This window comes from Garra rufa, chromosome 21 (assembly GCF_049309525.1).
Source record: "Garra rufa chromosome 21, GarRuf1.0, whole genome shotgun sequence".
NCBI classification, from domain to species: domain Eukaryota; kingdom Metazoa; phylum Chordata; class Actinopteri; order Cypriniformes; family Cyprinidae; genus Garra; species Garra rufa.
In genome coordinates this window covers 37,835,799-37,852,802 of record NC_133381.1, presented here as the reverse complement: position 1 = coordinate 37,852,802, position 17,004 = coordinate 37,835,799, and the positions used below count along the sequence as shown (strand labels likewise).

Below are 17,004 nucleotides of genomic sequence, written 5' to 3'. Positions count from 1 at the left end.
ACTTAAATTAGTTTGAATATACATTGAACCAAACACTATCATAACATCTCAGTTGATAGTTCAGTATTCTTTATGTTTGACAAAACAACCCATGTTATGTTTTGGTAGCAACCACATCACATTACAGAATTTTGACTCACTATACTAAAACGCTACTAAAAAAATAAAATACTTAAAAATGGCATTAAAATTGTTTATTTCCTCCAAATAAAGGATTATGTGTTCCCTTTTGTCACTACCGAAACAATGATGACAGATTTCGTTTGTGACCGTTACGGCAATGACAATTTTATGGGATAACACCTAAAAAAAACAAAGATGTACTAGAACTTTACCAAATGTTTGAGCAGTGATTTTAGATACTTTTGAACCTAGCTCAAAGATGCTATCAGCACACATATAAAAACTAAATGTTATGATATAACCCCCAAAAAGTGTGTTTAATTATTTAAAAAATGGTGTTTGGTGGTGACATTCTTTAAGTTACACACAGATTTTTCATATATTTGAACACATTTACCTCAAAATAATGGGACCTATCTACTCATACCATGTAGCTATGAGAGAGAGAGTGTGACACATAAATATTTCCTGATCATAAATGTAGATTTGTAGTTAAAATCAGTCTCAGCCAATGGACTAAAACATACACTGTTTCGTTAATGACATGAAAAATGCAGGACACATTTTTTTTTTTACATATTAAAGTTTCATTATTTGCAAATATTTATTTATTTACTTATTTTTTTGGTGAGAACAATGAAATAAAATGCATACATTATTTCAATAACATTTCCATAAACTGAAATTTAGGGATTAGGGTTCGGGACAGCCACCTCCCAATAGAAAGTACCCATAAATTATGAATATTGAGCTTACTAATATTTTTAATATTATTGAGGGTTTCAATAGATAATACATCATAGTAAACATCTAAGATTTAAACACCTAAATCCTTTTTTAAATGTGCGTTTTTAGTTGTAAGACGGCAGTTTGCACCAATTGTAGAATGGCTGATATATTACAGCAAATGTCCAGAAGGTGGCAGGAAGGGACCACTTTTTTTTTGATTCCTCAATCCACATTTTACAGTCTCTATTTTATTTTGTCATAATGCTGAACGGACTGAATCTTTCCTATCATACAGACAGAGAAAAAATATAGCAGGTGCAATCCTTACAAAAAGACAAATTATGGATTACTTATAATTTATATTAAAATATAACATTAGTCACAGGGTATGAAGTAAGTAAGCCAGCTGAAAAGATTGCAGGATATCAATTTATAATTCAAATCAGTTTGACTGATATCAAAATGTATGTATATGACTGATGTATTTTACATGGATACTATCAAAGTGAATACCCTTTCTCATTTCACATCATTTTTCAGATATTCTAATTACCTGCGTTACTCAGCAGCTTGGTGATCATCACAATCTGATTAAGAAATCACTATAAATTCAACACGAATTTGCCACTAAGATAAATGATCTTAACTCTGATAATCTTCGTATCATAGATAAAGAGAAGTCCAGTTCGTCCCTCGGGCCTCTGATGGCCACCATTAGTGACATTTTAGGATTAGAAAGTACTTTACTGTAATTCAGGATTCCTCTTAGTGAGAGTGCCTGAAACCTGCAAGTCTGAGACAAAGAACCAAGGCTTAACCAAGCCTTTAATAAATGATTTATGGCATAAAAACATTTTTTAAACAACGTTCCGTTTATTAAACCATGTTTAGAGCGACGTAGGTAAATGTAAAAGGCTAATATGCCTGACAGGATCAGCGGGTGACAGAGATGTCAGGAAAGCGGATAGAGATACAGTATATTCTGTTGCCACGTAAGCCTAGCCTTATCACCCCAGATGTCAACTAATTAATTACGCAGACACTAAGTAAATTAAATTAGGATTGAATTAACAGTGTGTATCAATAATCTGTTGACAGGCCTTGATAATAAGGGCACGGAAAGGATCAACAACCCAAATGAAATAGAGAGAGCGTGTGCGACCGTCATCCTTTGGACGCTTCTTATCAGAGCAAATCCTGATTGATTTCACAATTTACGGATTAGTCAGACGGAGACCTATATATTTTTATTCATTAGGTTTAACACGGTCGTCCTAATGGCTAATATTTAATTAGGGCCTATGTCGTTGTAAAATAATTACCAAGCTTTTCTCTATCCTGTTATGTGAGGATTTTTAAATTGTAAGGCATCCCAGACTGCTAATATGACTAATTCTGGACGTTTTTCAAATCTATCAAAATATCATAGATAGATATATGAGAACAGACCTACATGAAGGATAAAAGAAATAGCCTCAGTGAGAGCACCTTATCTAGGGCTCTTTCATGCTCTCTCCCATATGTCTGTTATGCATCCTCCTGCTGTTTAATCTGCCCAGATTGAGGCCTCTCAGCTGTGTCGGATTACACTCAATAACACAACTGTTTAGACGACATTAAAACGATTGTTATTGTAGGCTTCATAGACCAAAGCGCAGTATTTACCTTATTTTTTGCCGTAATAGTGGGCGCGGCCATTTGCAAATTTTATGTGGGAGGCTTCCGGTCTCATCGTCCTCTAGCGATTTTAAAATGTAGGTTTTGAAGGTTGATAATAGAAAACTGGTGTGTTATAATATTATTTTAATGTGTTATCTTAATTATTACCACAATGGTTCGAAGTGCAAACCGTTTTACAATTGTTGTTATTCTTCTTGCTATTTCCATACAGTGGTGAATGAACCGGAAGTCGCGCACATTCATTCACTTTGAAAAATAAGGTAGAAAATTAACGATTAGTTGCAAAGGAAACAAATACTTGAGTACTTTTTTTACAAGAGTTTTACATTCAAAATTTTAGTTTGATTCAAGGTGTAATTTCTTTGAAAATGTTAGTGAGATTTACTAACAATTTCTGAGTAAAAAAATGTTAAACGCCAGTTTAAAAAAAATGAGAACAAGTTCGGATTTTAGTTAGTAGTTCTGAAAGCATAATTAGCATCAAATATGAATGATATGATGCCTTAAACACAATTCCTCTCAAGTACATTGGTGTATTTTATGTTCTGAGTTAAAACACACTAGATGTAAAACCGGTCAGCCTTGTTCATCTTTTTTTAATAATTTGTATTGCATTTTACATGTTACGAAAAAATCACATAATAAGACTACAGTACATTAATGTATAGTTCAAACAATACTGTAGCAGGCTATCTTAATTTACAATATATACAGCAATACACTCTATTACAACTTTTAACCACTGAGAGATTGAAGATGGGGTACTGTACAAAATTTAAAAGAAAAGCACTTCAGTTCTGTTCTTTCAAGGCTCTGCTATGTTCTTGACTAGTAATTTTCTCACGTAATACTGAAATGAGATCATAAATATCCAAATATATAAGGTTTTATTCAACTGAGCAATTTTGCAAGCAGCACTGAGGAGGCTGCCAACATAATAAACTGAATTTTTGTAAGCCTATATTTGAGAAAAAAGAGCTATTAATTATTGGCATGATGGACTGATGCTGCTATCAAAATATTGGAAGTTTCTAAATGGTTTTGACCTTGCTAAAGTGAAACAAAAAGCAGAGGAACATTGAGAATCAATCAGAAGTCCAGTGTTGAACAGTGCAGAAAAAACAGCTCAGATATTTTCACACCAAGCCTATGTTTACAGTGCATAATCTAAGAACTCTTTTCCTCTTCTTTTGCGTCTGACTGTTCGCTGGACTTCTCCTCCGTCGCCGACGTCTCCATTTTGTGCTCTAGTCTCTCAGAGGAAACCGTCCCCAGCACTTTGGCACTGTGCTCCTGTGCTTTTGCCCTGAGAACGGCAATACTGTTCTCCCTCAGTTCCTCTTTGGACATGGGCGACTCTGTCCTCCTTTCCTCAGCCTCGGCCTCATCCGGTTTGGGATTGGTCGGTTTCTGAGTGACATCTGACTTCTCGTTTGGTTGGACCGCAGCAGTCTCCAAGGACTTCTTGTGCATCCCTGCAAAGAATGGTGGGTATTCGTGTTTAGAAAAGCAGCTGGTGGTAGGAAAACCATCTTGAACTGGAAATAGCAAGAGACAGATTTTAGATTTAGTAACAAAATATGACTAATCCGAGCCATGAGAGTCACGAATTGCATTAAAAATAAATGGATAAATAAAGGATGAATAAATAAAAAAGTACAATATTTTTATAGTTTTTTATAATGGTAACACATTACAAAAGGTTCATTAGTTAATTACTTCTACAGCATTTATTAATCTAGTTAATTTTAATATGTACTAATGCATTACTAAAATCAAAAGCTGCGAACTAACATGAACAAACAATGAACAACTAAATAGTGTAATGCATTATTCATTGTTTGTTCACATTATTTAATGCTAATTATTAATTACTTATTGTAAAGTGTTACCATTGTAATTTTATTCATGTAAGTAAATTATTGTTATTAATCTATTTTTTCACAGGTAACCAATAAGAGGTGATAGTTAGATGTGAAATGTAATTTTTTAAAGATTTACATATTGATTTATTTTTAATATTTTATTTTAAAAAACAAAAATACAGTCATCTTCATCTTAAAACTAACAAACTGCCATATTCAAGCGCAAAAAAGGTAATAAAACAACATACACAGAGAAGTATATAATGAAGTGATTTATTTTATTTAGTAACTTAATTATATGACTAAACCTTTTTTACTTTCTGGTTTTTATATTATTGTAATGCAGCAAAGTATTGCTCTAAAATAGTAAAATGCTATTTAAACATTTCTTAAACCATAAAAATACAACACCTAAATTATCAACTATGAACATGATTGTAAATATAATCAAACTGCTTAATTTACAGCATGTTTGATTCAAATTAAGCTTATACTGGCTTAAATATATGATTTAGATCTACTGTACTCTCTATAATGTAAGTCATGCAGTGTTTATTCACAAAACCTTCACAATGCTGGGTGACAAATGAAATACAGTATTTACAGTATAAGCATGGCTCTTAGAGTCTATATATGAAAACATACTTGTCCTTTAATTAAAAATATATCATTTTCAAATACAAAAATTATATCTTTGGTCATGAAGATAATGAATATTATAATAAGACATATTACCCTGCAATTGTACTTTTAGTATACTAAACTGGTAGCCTATATTTAAAGTGTGCTAAATTGGAACAACTAATTTTGTACTTAATGCACTTTAATTGTGCGCAAATAGTGCTGTAGTCTAACTAAAGATATATTTAAGTGTATTTGATTGTGCTAAAGTATAACTATTGCAAGTTAACTTTATCTACACTTTAAATATTTTGTATTTTAGACATTAAAACATATTTTAGTCTTAATATTAAGGAAAAAAGTGCAGTACTTCAAATAAAGTTTAATTACAATTTTTATATCAGCAAGTCTCAAACGATATGTAAGTATGTTAATAGTCTTGAATTATACTAAATTCATTTTAAATCTATTACTTTTTTACTAGGGTCCATTTGTTCATTAAATAAATAAAAATAAAGAAGGAAAGAAATATAATAATAATTGTTGTTGTTGTTGTTGTTGTTGTTATTATATGATGCAAACAAAAAGCCTTAATATGTACTGTCGTACCTAGAAGCCAGGGAGCACAGGAGTCCATGATGCCATCTTTAGCAGACTTCAGTATGGACTCGGGCAGAGGGATGGAGTGACGCACCATGGCACCGTAGAGCCCATATTCGGCCATCACACTGCTACGACCCCAACACTTCTCCCGCTTTCTCCATTTGGCCCTCCGATTTTGGAACCACACCTGTTCACAATCAAATGTGATTTGCAAATTGGTAAGGATAGTCAAATATAGCTATTTTAGGATATCAAAGTCATAATGACAAACTCACTTCCATGGAAAAAATACAAATTAAAAGGTAAGTGAGGCAACCCATCTTAGTGTTATCAAGAAAGGACAAAATGAAAGGTGAGTGATGGCATAATTTTTAAGTTTTGAATGAAGTGAATTTTTGAATGAAGTAACTATTTTAATTAGTAATTTACGTAATAATATTACTTTTTCCAAGTAACTAGCAATGAATTGCTTTTTAACTGAAAAGAAAACACCTGAGTTACTTTTTCATATAAGTAACGCCAGTTACTTTTTCCCTCCCATTTATTGATTAAAAGCTTTACTGTCCCCATGTTGAGAGAAATTTTGAGTAAGATGTTACTTTAGTTCTAGAATAAATGTGAACATGCATTCATGTAAACATTAAAAGATAATTGTTTTCTTTTTTATTGCTGAAGAGTTGACATTTTTTCTTTTGCAGTCTATGGTACAGACATGAATTCACTTTTCTCTAAGCCCGAGGCTTTTGGTTTAAAAGGCTTTTACATTTGCCAAAAATAGAACTTTTATATAAAAAAAAAAAACAAGCAAGCCCTGCCCAGATTCAAAAAGTAACGCAACGCGTTAGTAACGTAATTATTATTATTTATTTTTTTTTAGGGAGTAGGCTAACTCTATATTGTTATGCATTACTTTTAAAAGTACTACTCACAACTATCACCTCTCGTTGGCTAATTGGAGTCATATGTAGTCCTGTCATGTTATCGAGCGAACAGTTTAAGCAGGCAGGCACCATAGTGTCGATTTCAGCTAAACGACGCAACGCCTGCGGTTGCGTTCTGTCACGACGCGACGCGAACGCAGGTTTGTCGACGCTTAACCAGCACTTGCCCTTCACTAATTCTATCTGCCAGCAGAGCTGACGGATGAGAGGAGGAGGGGCTCCCGGGTCCAGAGAGGGCACACATTGGCTAAGAAATTATCAAAACCATTTTCCAATCTTTTCTGGTAATGCCTACGATGATAGCCCTCATTTCATGCAAGATACTTTTTGAGGAGAAATTGGTTATCGGGCGCTCAAAAGAAAGCGGGTGGAGACAGCGATGAGAGACGACCCCAAGGGCACGCACAAGCTGATTGAAAAATAAGTTAATTTCGAGCCCAATCGATGGTGGACAGGCGGGCAAATATCACGGGAAATTAAACGAGCAGGACCCAGGAGAGCAGCGCCATTGACCCGTGCTAATAAATTCAATGTAGTTATTTCATTTGAACTCCCCACATCTCGCCACATCCCTTCCCCTGGAACACGCCGAGCTTTTCTCATTTAACTAATTACACTCGATGAGAAAATTAGATGTTAATTTTACTTTGGATTGAAATAGAATTATTTATTTATTTCCTTATTATTTATTCACCGAGAGGCACCGTAATGAGAAGGAAATTAAAAGGCGTGCCAGCAGATGGATGGTTCAGGTCACACAGTAATCTTCTTCCGCCTTGATTGCTTGATTAGGTCGTTAGCGCCTCTCTCTCTCTCTCTCTCTCTCTCTCTCTCTCTCTCTCTCTCTCTCTCTCTCTCTCTCTCTCTCTGAGAGCAAATTGTTTCACATCCAACTGAGGCTGATGAGATATTATCTGTCCAAGTGGGATGCTGCACTTGATCGATATAGTCAGTGTGTGAATTGTACAATGACTTTTAGAGTGCTCGACTATTTTAAAGGAATTTTGGAGGGTTTTTAATAAACGGATTAAACTTTCAAATTATTACATTAAATATTACAAATAATTTCAAGGCGCTGTTTAGGTTCGTCTCGCAGCGCAAATTTGTAATTTGTAAAATATCTGATAGATTTGGTTTATTTGGAATTATAATAAAGTGATATGCCAGTATTTATCTTGCTTTATCGACCGAACTCTCGAAACTAATCGCAACAAAATCGCTAGAAGAGTTTACTTCGAAAACTCGCTTTGACAAACTAGTAGGATTATCTAACTTTTATTATTTCTAAAACGTTTAACCTTTTGTAAAACATATTCCTACGTATGAAAATAAATATTAGGCTAAAATCTAAAAATCCATCATTTGCCACATGGGCTAATTAGAGGGATCTAACGCTCATATTTCGCACCATTGATATTTATCTTTTGCAGCTGACATTAAGAAAATAAGGACTAACCTTAAAATAATCACCAACCACTAGCCGACCAAGTTAATCTCACATACAACTGGGTCACTGCAAACGGAAAAGATGCTTCAGACACTATTTCCGATTACTAGTTTTCACCACACTGACCTCTGAGAACCTAGGTGCCCTTTCTAAAATGTCAGTTCTCTGAGGAACCAACAAGTTCCGGCAAGAACGCTATAAACACTGATTCATCACCAATGGGCCATGCGGTATAGAGAAAAGATATTGAGACACTTCGAGTAGATTTACATATCTGAGCATAACTGAGGCACCTAAAGGCATCTGAGAAACCTCAATTAGTGTTTTAATAGAGATAAGAATGAGGTCCGATGTGGCATTTTTTCCCGACTCAGAGTAGAGACCTATACCAACCAAAAATGGGTTGGTTTTATTGCATGTTTTAATTATATTTGTCCTGTTTGATTTCCTATTTTTAGTCAAAATCATGTTGATGTGAAAACAGAAAATGCACCAAAAAAAAAAAAAAACGCACGAAAGAAACAAGACAAAAAGCAGACATAATTCGAGGAATTTTACAGGATATGTATTTAGGCGTTAAAACAAAATACAACAGGCCTAAAGAGCTAGAATATTTTAACTTTTACATTTTGTACATCAACAACAACAACAAATAGCCTACACATCAAATAACCCGTAACAGAAAAAAAAAATCACTGAATAGAGGCGCATTCAGCGAAATTATTAGTGTAGACTACAGGCTTTTTGTTTAATAAATAAACAAGAGTGGTCCAAGAGAGCATAAATTATTATCATTAAATTCAAAAAGAGTGTAAATTGTTCAGTGAATTCGTTCCTACCTGTATTCTGTCCTCGGGCAGCTCGGTTTTCATGGCCAGCATTTCTCTGGCGTACACATCCGGATAATGAGCCTCGTTAAATGCCTTCTCCAGTTCTTCCAGCTGGTAAGATGTAAATATTGTTCTACAAAAGAACAACATTCAATTGTCTTAGGAAATCAATATTAGAAACAACACGCGTAAATTGTATTTCAATAACTACTCAAATCGAATGGACTATCCATCCGCAAACTACGTTATCTTTTAGGTTTTTCAAAATATATAAATACATTTGTGTGTGTATTATTTCATTTTATTCGTTTATTCATTTTTTCCCCTCATAATTTAATTTATTTATGTGTAAAACGCATTAATAAACACATTTATCTAATATTAGCGTATTCTAAATTTAATTGAAACTAATCTTTCCTGTACAAGAGAACCCAAATGCCTCGTAAAATATATAACAGTATAAAAATACAAATTACAATTATTGTTGTTATTATTATTATGAAGAAGAAATTATATTTTCACTGCCGTTTAAAACCTACGAAGCATTAATTAATTCATTAGGAAAAAAAAAAACATAATTAGCTTTACAAAAAAGTGAAAAGGATCTTGGGCAGCCTAGCCGCAGTTCGTCTGTTCCTCAAATGTTATTTTCCAGTTGATTTCAATCTGGCCATGATTGCCAAACCATCGAAACAAACGTTTTAGAGGACGAGAATAATTTTACGCGTTTCCTTTTGTTGTTTCGGATGCTTAACAAAATAATTTTACGTCGTTTTACATTATTTTAACAGGGTTAAGCCTACCTGTGTCGTCTCTTTTTTCTCTTCTTGCTCTGGCTCAGTGAAGACTTTGAGACTTTCCTTTCACTTGAAGAGACATCATCTGAATCTGTAACATCGTGAGGAAATGTTATTCAAAATGGCTGAAACATGAAACATTTTTTAAATGTGAAATATTTTTTGCTTTGCAATATTTATAGCACTTAATTTTTTAAAAGCAAAAATGTCTTGACGTAGGATCTGGAGGAAAATGATAACAATGCATCATAAATATTAAATAAAACAGGCAACAGGTTGGACACTTTTTTTAGCACATTAGAAACAAAAATAGTATAAAATGCAGATTATTATTTAGGCCTGCATGTTCCCTTCAGTTAACAAAAATGACAGTGCATTAAAACACCGAGGCCACTGTCTTACACAAAAGGACAAACCCCGAGCGGGCCTTGAACGTGAATATCGCAGGCCTGTATACCTGAGCTGGCGGACTGGTTCGTTTCCAGCGGTCCCACTGTCCTGTTGAGCGGCTGCAGATGGACGTTTTGCGCGTCTGACAGCACCTCAAGAAAGGCGGGCTGGCTGTAGAACGACGGAATACCTCCAGGGCCAATTAATCCCATCCCGACCCCAACACCAACACCAGCCGGACCGAGCATCGACCTGCTGGCTAGAATGTGCGCCCCTGCGGGGAACGAGTCCAGTGCGCTCCGCGGAGCCGAGGACGGCTCTTTATTTAGTCCCAGGATCTCCTGGATGCCGAAGCCCGTGCATTTGGGCGGATGTGTGCTGCTGCTCTTTGACAGATGTGGAGTGTTATTTCCCCCGTTCTCGGCGGCACACACTGATTTTGATTTGTTCAAACTTTCCGACAAAACAGCCCCATCCTTTCCTGTCATGGTGCCTCTGAGACTATTCCCGTCTTCGCATACGAGTCGGTCCCTTGTGCACAAGCATCCACGGCGCAATACGCATGATCCCTCTAGAAATTCTCCTTTTATCCAACAGGTCCATCCCAACAAGGGTCAAAACTCAACAGCCAATCAGCGGCGAGGAAGCGGTTTAGAATTCCAGAGGATACAGGATGCTGCTCTGCCTGTTTATCATGCATCATGTCATTTCATTCACATCACATTTTGCTTGCAATCATGTGTTAATCAGACATTTAACCAAAATTAGCAGATAAAATGAGATCACTTCGAAATTAAATTTCGAATCAGTTTAAATAATAATAATAATAACAATCGTTGATACTAAAATGTTTCTGTTTTTAGGCTTTGTAATAGGTCTATTACAAACGACTTTAGGAATTAATTTTTGCGTGTATATCTACATGCAAAAATAAAGGAAATTTACAGAATTACAATTACTGAGGCAGCACTGCCTGAAATAACTAATTAAAATGTACAGTGAATAATGACTTAAATCTACTAGTCCTTTTAGTAGTCTTATAAAACTATAATAAATAATTTAATTATATAAGATTGAATGTCTTTTAAAACCATGTTGTGAAATAAATTGTTCAGCAGATTTCAGGCTACAGAACCTGTGAGGACTTCTTGTAAATCGCTATATATTTTGCAAAAGCTAAAACCCTGTTAGGGTTAAAATAAAAAGCTTCGATCAAAAGTGAAAAAATAGTTCATTCAAATGGTTCATTCAAATTAGGATGTCTAAAATCATAACACGTGTAAGGTTCTTAGAATATATATTTACTAATTAATTTGTAAATTAGTTTATAAGCGGTATTCCATTTGATCTAAACAAAACATTAATTTTTCATGAAAAAGGAAAAAAGTCACTATTGAATTTTCAAATTATTATAATTATAACATTTTAATACGAAATTGCTTTACTGCTATAGATATAGTAATAAACGATTATGAAATCACTGTCCATATTTTATTGTCAAGAATTTCATTTTTTTTGGGGACTTTTCGATGTATTATATTATTATTTATTTATTATTAGTATTATTTACAATATCTGGGCACCAGTTTTTTTTCCCTCCAAGCCCCACAAAGACAAAATAAATAAATAATAATAATAGGCTAATTATAATTCAGAAAACGAAAAACACGAAAAAAACGAATGTATTTATTTAGGTCATAATCACATCACACCGTAAAAATCTACCTTTTTCTTCAACGCGGAATGAAGCATATGGGTGAGATTTGCGGTTTATTTTCCGCTATAGAGAAATAACCAGAAGAATGTGCAGTAAACTGTAAAATTGTTTGCACTACAAACAAGTGTGATCATAATTAAGATAATACATTAAAATAATGACACACTCATTTCCAATATCAAACAACAAAACCAGCTGTTTTGTACCGCTAGACCGGAAGCCAGACCCATAAAATGTACAAATGGCCACGCCCACTCTTACGGGAAGAAAAAGGTGAATAAAAAATTCAGAGAAATCAGCTTAATATTAGACATGTACAGCATGACCTGGTTAAATCTGAATATTAAATTGATATTTAATTAATCTTGGTCAATACCCAGCTAACAATTTTTGGTTCCCAGAACGTTCTGGGAACGTTAGTTTTTGGTTCCCAGAACGTTCCCGTTCCCAAGAACGTTCTCTATTGGTTAGCCAGGAAAGTTTTCTTTAAGTAACTAGAACGTTCCCTTTAGGTTAGGGGAACGTTCTCATTTGGTTCCCGAAAAAATTAACCAAATCGGAACCATATGGGAACGTTAGGGGAACGTTCTGTGTTTGCTGGGTAAAAGCAGAGGGCCAGCAGGAAAAAGCTGGTGTCCAATATTACTACAGGTTTTTATATGTTTATTTTAAAAGGGTAAAGGTTATTTAAAGGGGAAAGTCCAGGTTAAGTTGTATATTATTCTTTATTAGGCTATATTATAGCCTAGAGTTTCAGAAGAACTGTAGCATACAAAAAAAAAAAAAAAAAACACGACGCTGAACCCATTTGAACAGACTGCAAAATATAGCTTATTCTAATTACATCCAAGTTTCTTTAATACACCGAGGTCTAATCAGCTATTACTAAATTACAGTGGGATTTTGATTCGTTTCGCAGATAATTTGTGGCACAATTTGGACATCTGGACAGATAATTACTGGGAGATAATTTATGGAAATGAGCAGCGAGCCGTTGATGGAGACAGAGATAACACCAATCTTATCAAAGTGCCATGTGCTGATGCATAAATAAACGTCATGATTCATACGACAGCGGCAGAACGTCAGACGCGTGGCGTCAGACCCCAGTGCGCGCTCCCGCGAGACACCACCCGATCTCTAGCTTTTCCGGGTAATTGATAGCTACACGCCTACACCTAACACTCCGAGATGTTTTATAACGCTGATAATAACCACACCCCGAATTTTACTAATAAAGGTGCACTAATCCTGGCTTGAAACACAGGACAACCATGTGATTTGTGGCCTTATGGGACATTATTCAATTACCCACCCATGCTAATTCTTTGTTGGCCTGGTTCCACGGCAATTACATGAGATGCTCATCAAAACTGGCAGCCGCACAAAAGTAAAGTTTAATCACATATAGGAATATAGCAAACGAGTGATCTGCAAATTCAGACAACAAATGCGTAAGCAGTGCAAGAGAATAAAACTTCACGCAAGAGTTTCAAAGCATTAAACCCGCTCCACTGAGCAAAATATTACAGCTGCAATTACACAAGCACCAGTTGAAACTAATTAGAAGCCATTAAGTGGAAATTTCATTAAGGGTAATGAAGAAATCAATGTTATCAAGATATGCTAATGACACATCACCCGGTCTAGATAAACCCATCTATTCACAAGGCTTGTGCTCTGTCAAAGCAGCCTGTCAATTACAAACTGCTTCCTGCCCTCTCATAGCCACCGCTTCTGCTGTAATCTGTGCAGGGCTTTGTTGTTTATTGTGCGAGGGGAAAAAAACCCACTCTCCCTCCGTGGCTTTTAATAATCCATCTACATATGAAAATGACTGCATCCTGATTTACATGCATAAGAGGACGAACTAATAAGGCTGTATAGATTAAGGAAAGATTTAGTTCAGTCATTCGTGTAGATTGGGTGGCCTATCAAAGACGGGAAGATCTGATGGTGGCAGATTAAAAGGCAAACAGCTGTTGTGAAATTTGTTTTTGCGCCCCCTTTCTGAATATTCGGTCCCCCTTGGGCCTATTGCCTACTTATTTTAAGTGAAATCCGCCAGAGGACACAAAGTAAGCAGTTGAGATACTGAAAAAGCGATTGGGTTAGTCAAACAGATGGATGGCAAATTACACCGCTGCCTTGACCTCTACCAAAAATATGGGACGCAACCCTTGTGTACTTTTTCAAAGCTGCTAAAATGAGAGTTTGTCCAAACTTGTAACAATTACAGCGTAACGTGATGAATACAAATAAAGACCTCTCTAATATTGAAATGCCTGACGGCTATTTGTCTTTATGTAGAACTTTCGCTGTTGCAAGGTCACCGCAAGGTAATGAGCTTTGGAATGGGGCTGTATTATAGGGACATTGTATTGCATTAGTCCGGCCCCTACACAGATTGCTGGTGCTTGATCTTCTCATGCCAGGCAATCTAAATGAAGGATCACTTGTGCTCTTCTGGTCATAATTCTGTATTTGCAATGTATTGGAAGTGATGAATTGTTTTTAATGTTGCATTTTGTTTTTTGTACACCAAGCACACACACGGACTGTGGCATAGAGGAGTGTCTCCTAACTAAACCCCCAAAGCCCCACTCGTGTTCCCCTTCATCCAGATCCTCGGATATTATACTAGATATGGTTTATGGCTAGCCTTTATAACAATCATTCATTTTTAAACTGAAACAATCAATACTGTGCCTGAAAAGACTTTTCAAGTTGCTTCCCCTCTCTTTTAATGTGTTTGTTATATGTTTTCATGGGGCAATTATATTGAAACATTTTTTGAACAAGGCCTAACAGAAAATATATTAATAAATACGTACTGTATAAAAGATTTGGTAAGATTTTTTAAAAGCAAATCAATATTTTTATTCAGTGAATACGCATTAAATTGAACAAAAGTGACAGTAAAGACATTTATAATGTCACTAAATATTTGAAATCTCTATTCATCAAAGAATCCTGAAAAAATATATCTGTTTCAATCTGAATTTGTATAGCCTCCCCAATTAGTATGGATTTGCTAACCCTTAACCCCTCCTTTAAACCTACTCGTCACAAGACAAATCATACAAATTCATGCCAATTAGCCACCTTGTGAAATACAACCTCCCTCATATGAATGCGTGCAATTTTTGCTAAATCGTATGTATTTTACAAGATCCCCAATTTGTATGAGTTGGTACGAATGACCTACCCCTAACCCTGGCCCTAAACCTACCTGTCACTGGGGTCTAGACAAATCGTAAAAAATCGTACAATAGAGATTATACAAATTTATACAAATTAGCAACCTCGTAAAATAAAATCTGAAAGTTTTTGCTAAATTGTGCATATTTTACGAGTTCCCTTATTTGTATGAATTCGTATGAATGTCCTACCCATCACTGCACTGTAATAAAGTTTTCACCAGTTTCAAGTTAAAAACTTAAGTTTAGCAGCTGCCTTAAAATGTTAAGTTTAATCAACTTAAGTCATTTAAACTCATTTAAATCAACTCATTTTGATTATAAGAAGTTAAAATTACTTGTAGTTTAAAGCGGATTTAACTTAAAAACTTAAGGCAGCTGCTGAACTTAGGTTTTTAAGCTGAATCTGGTGAAAACTTTTTACAGTGTGGGGACTAGGCAAATTGTACGAATTCTTGCCAATTAGCCACCTTGTAAAATACGACCTCGCTCGTACAAATGCGTGATTTTTGGAGTTACCCAATTCGTATTAATTGGAATGACCTACCCTAATCCCAGCCCTAATACTACCCATCACTGAGGTCTAGACAAATCATACAAAATTGTCAGTGAAGTCGTACAAATTTGTACAAATTAGTCATCTTGTAAAATAAGACCTCACTCGTATGAATGTGTATGATTTTTGCTAAATCGTACATATTTTACGAGTGAGCCCTCCTAAAAAACAGCTAAAACCTGCTGAATAGCTATGACCAGCTCCAACCAGGCTGGTTGACCAGCTAAAACCAGCCAACCAGGGGTGCGTTTCCCGAAAGCATTGTTAGCCAACTATGGTCGCAAGTTCCGTCATTACCAACATAGTTCAACAATTTGGTGTTTTCTGAAACCACAGTTCAGACGAACATTCGCAAACGTACGTGGTTGGAACTACAGCACCCAACCTGTGGTTAGAAGCATAGTTTCTTGTTAGCAAGATATATGGGCTCAAACAATTATGCTCTTGGGCACAATAAGCAAGCTAACATGCAGTACAATCTATATCGTCCATTCAATTTAAATATAAATGCATTTTAATCTATGTATTTTTGTGCGTCCTTTAAAGTGCCGTTTTTGATAAGTGTGCATGTGCATAAATGCCTAAGGGAACCCCAGAGTTTGACGTAAGAGGGAACCCGCGATGAATCAAACATCAAATAAAGCAAAATGACAGGGACCAAAAAAATAGTAAATTAGTCATCAGGTGCCATGTTCAATATAGATGCATTTTTGAGATCCCTAATCAGTTAAATAGCCAAGTTATTACTCGGTGATGTTATTAACAACGGCCCTACATTGTTGAACTAATGTGGTTTAAACGACGGAGATGGGACTGTGTTCGGGAACAGTCGTGACTAGCTAGTTCATTTCCACAACAATGCATCGTACTATGGAGGTTAACCAGCGAGTTACATCGTTGTACGGGAAGTACCCCAGCCTAGGATGGTTTTAGCTGTTTTTTTCACCAGGGAGGTTTTACGAATTTGTAAAAATTAGCTACCTCATAAAATATGACCTCACTTGTATGAATGGGTAAATCGTACGTATTTTACAAGTTCCCAAATTCGTATGAATTTGTACGAATGGCCTACCCCTAACCCCGCCTCTAAACCTGCCCCTAAACCTACCCGTCACTGGGGTCTAGACAAATTGAACAAAACCATAAAAAAAGAGGTTGTACGAATTCCTACAAATTATTTTTGCTAAAATGTATGTATTTTACAAGTTCCCCAATTCGTATGAATTGGTATGAATTGACCTACCCCTAATCCAAGCCCTAAACCCATCACTGGGGTCTAGACAAATCATGCAAATTCGTAAGAGTGAGGTCTTACGAATTTGTACAAATTAGGCACTAGGGATGGGCATTTCTGATCATATTTCATTTCGATTAATCCACAGGTTTGAGAAACGAGTACTCGATTAATCGGGGGTGGAGTTTAAGCAAGGGGCAGGGCGTTTGCGTCACAGTTTACAGTAAACATTTAAAAGAAATAACAGCATGAGGTGAAGCTGAAGCGCTTT

General features: G+C 35.5%; 1 protein-coding gene across 2 annotated transcripts; it reads right to left on the bottom strand.

Moving 5' to 3' along the window:
* Positions 1-3,117: 3,117 nt before the first annotated feature.
* On the bottom strand, positions 3,118-10,570 carry vsx2 (visual system homeobox 2). 2 transcript variants are annotated; one of them, XM_073827355.1, is made up of 5 exons: positions 10,094-10,570; positions 9,643-9,727; positions 8,849-8,972; positions 5,628-5,808; positions 3,118-4,070 (listed from the first exon to the last, which is right to left on the bottom strand). In XM_073827355.1, exons 1-5 carry the CDS (start codon positions 10,512-10,514, stop codon positions 3,700-3,702), a joined length of 1,182 nt encoding a protein of 393 aa, XP_073683456.1. In that variant the 5' UTR covers positions 10,515-10,570; the 3' UTR covers positions 3,118-3,699. The 2 variants fall into 2 exon arrangements, with proteins under 2 accessions (XP_073683456.1, XP_073683457.1); XM_073827356.1 differs by having other exon boundaries at positions 3,118-4,007.
* Positions 10,571-17,004: the final 6,434 nt, after the last annotated feature.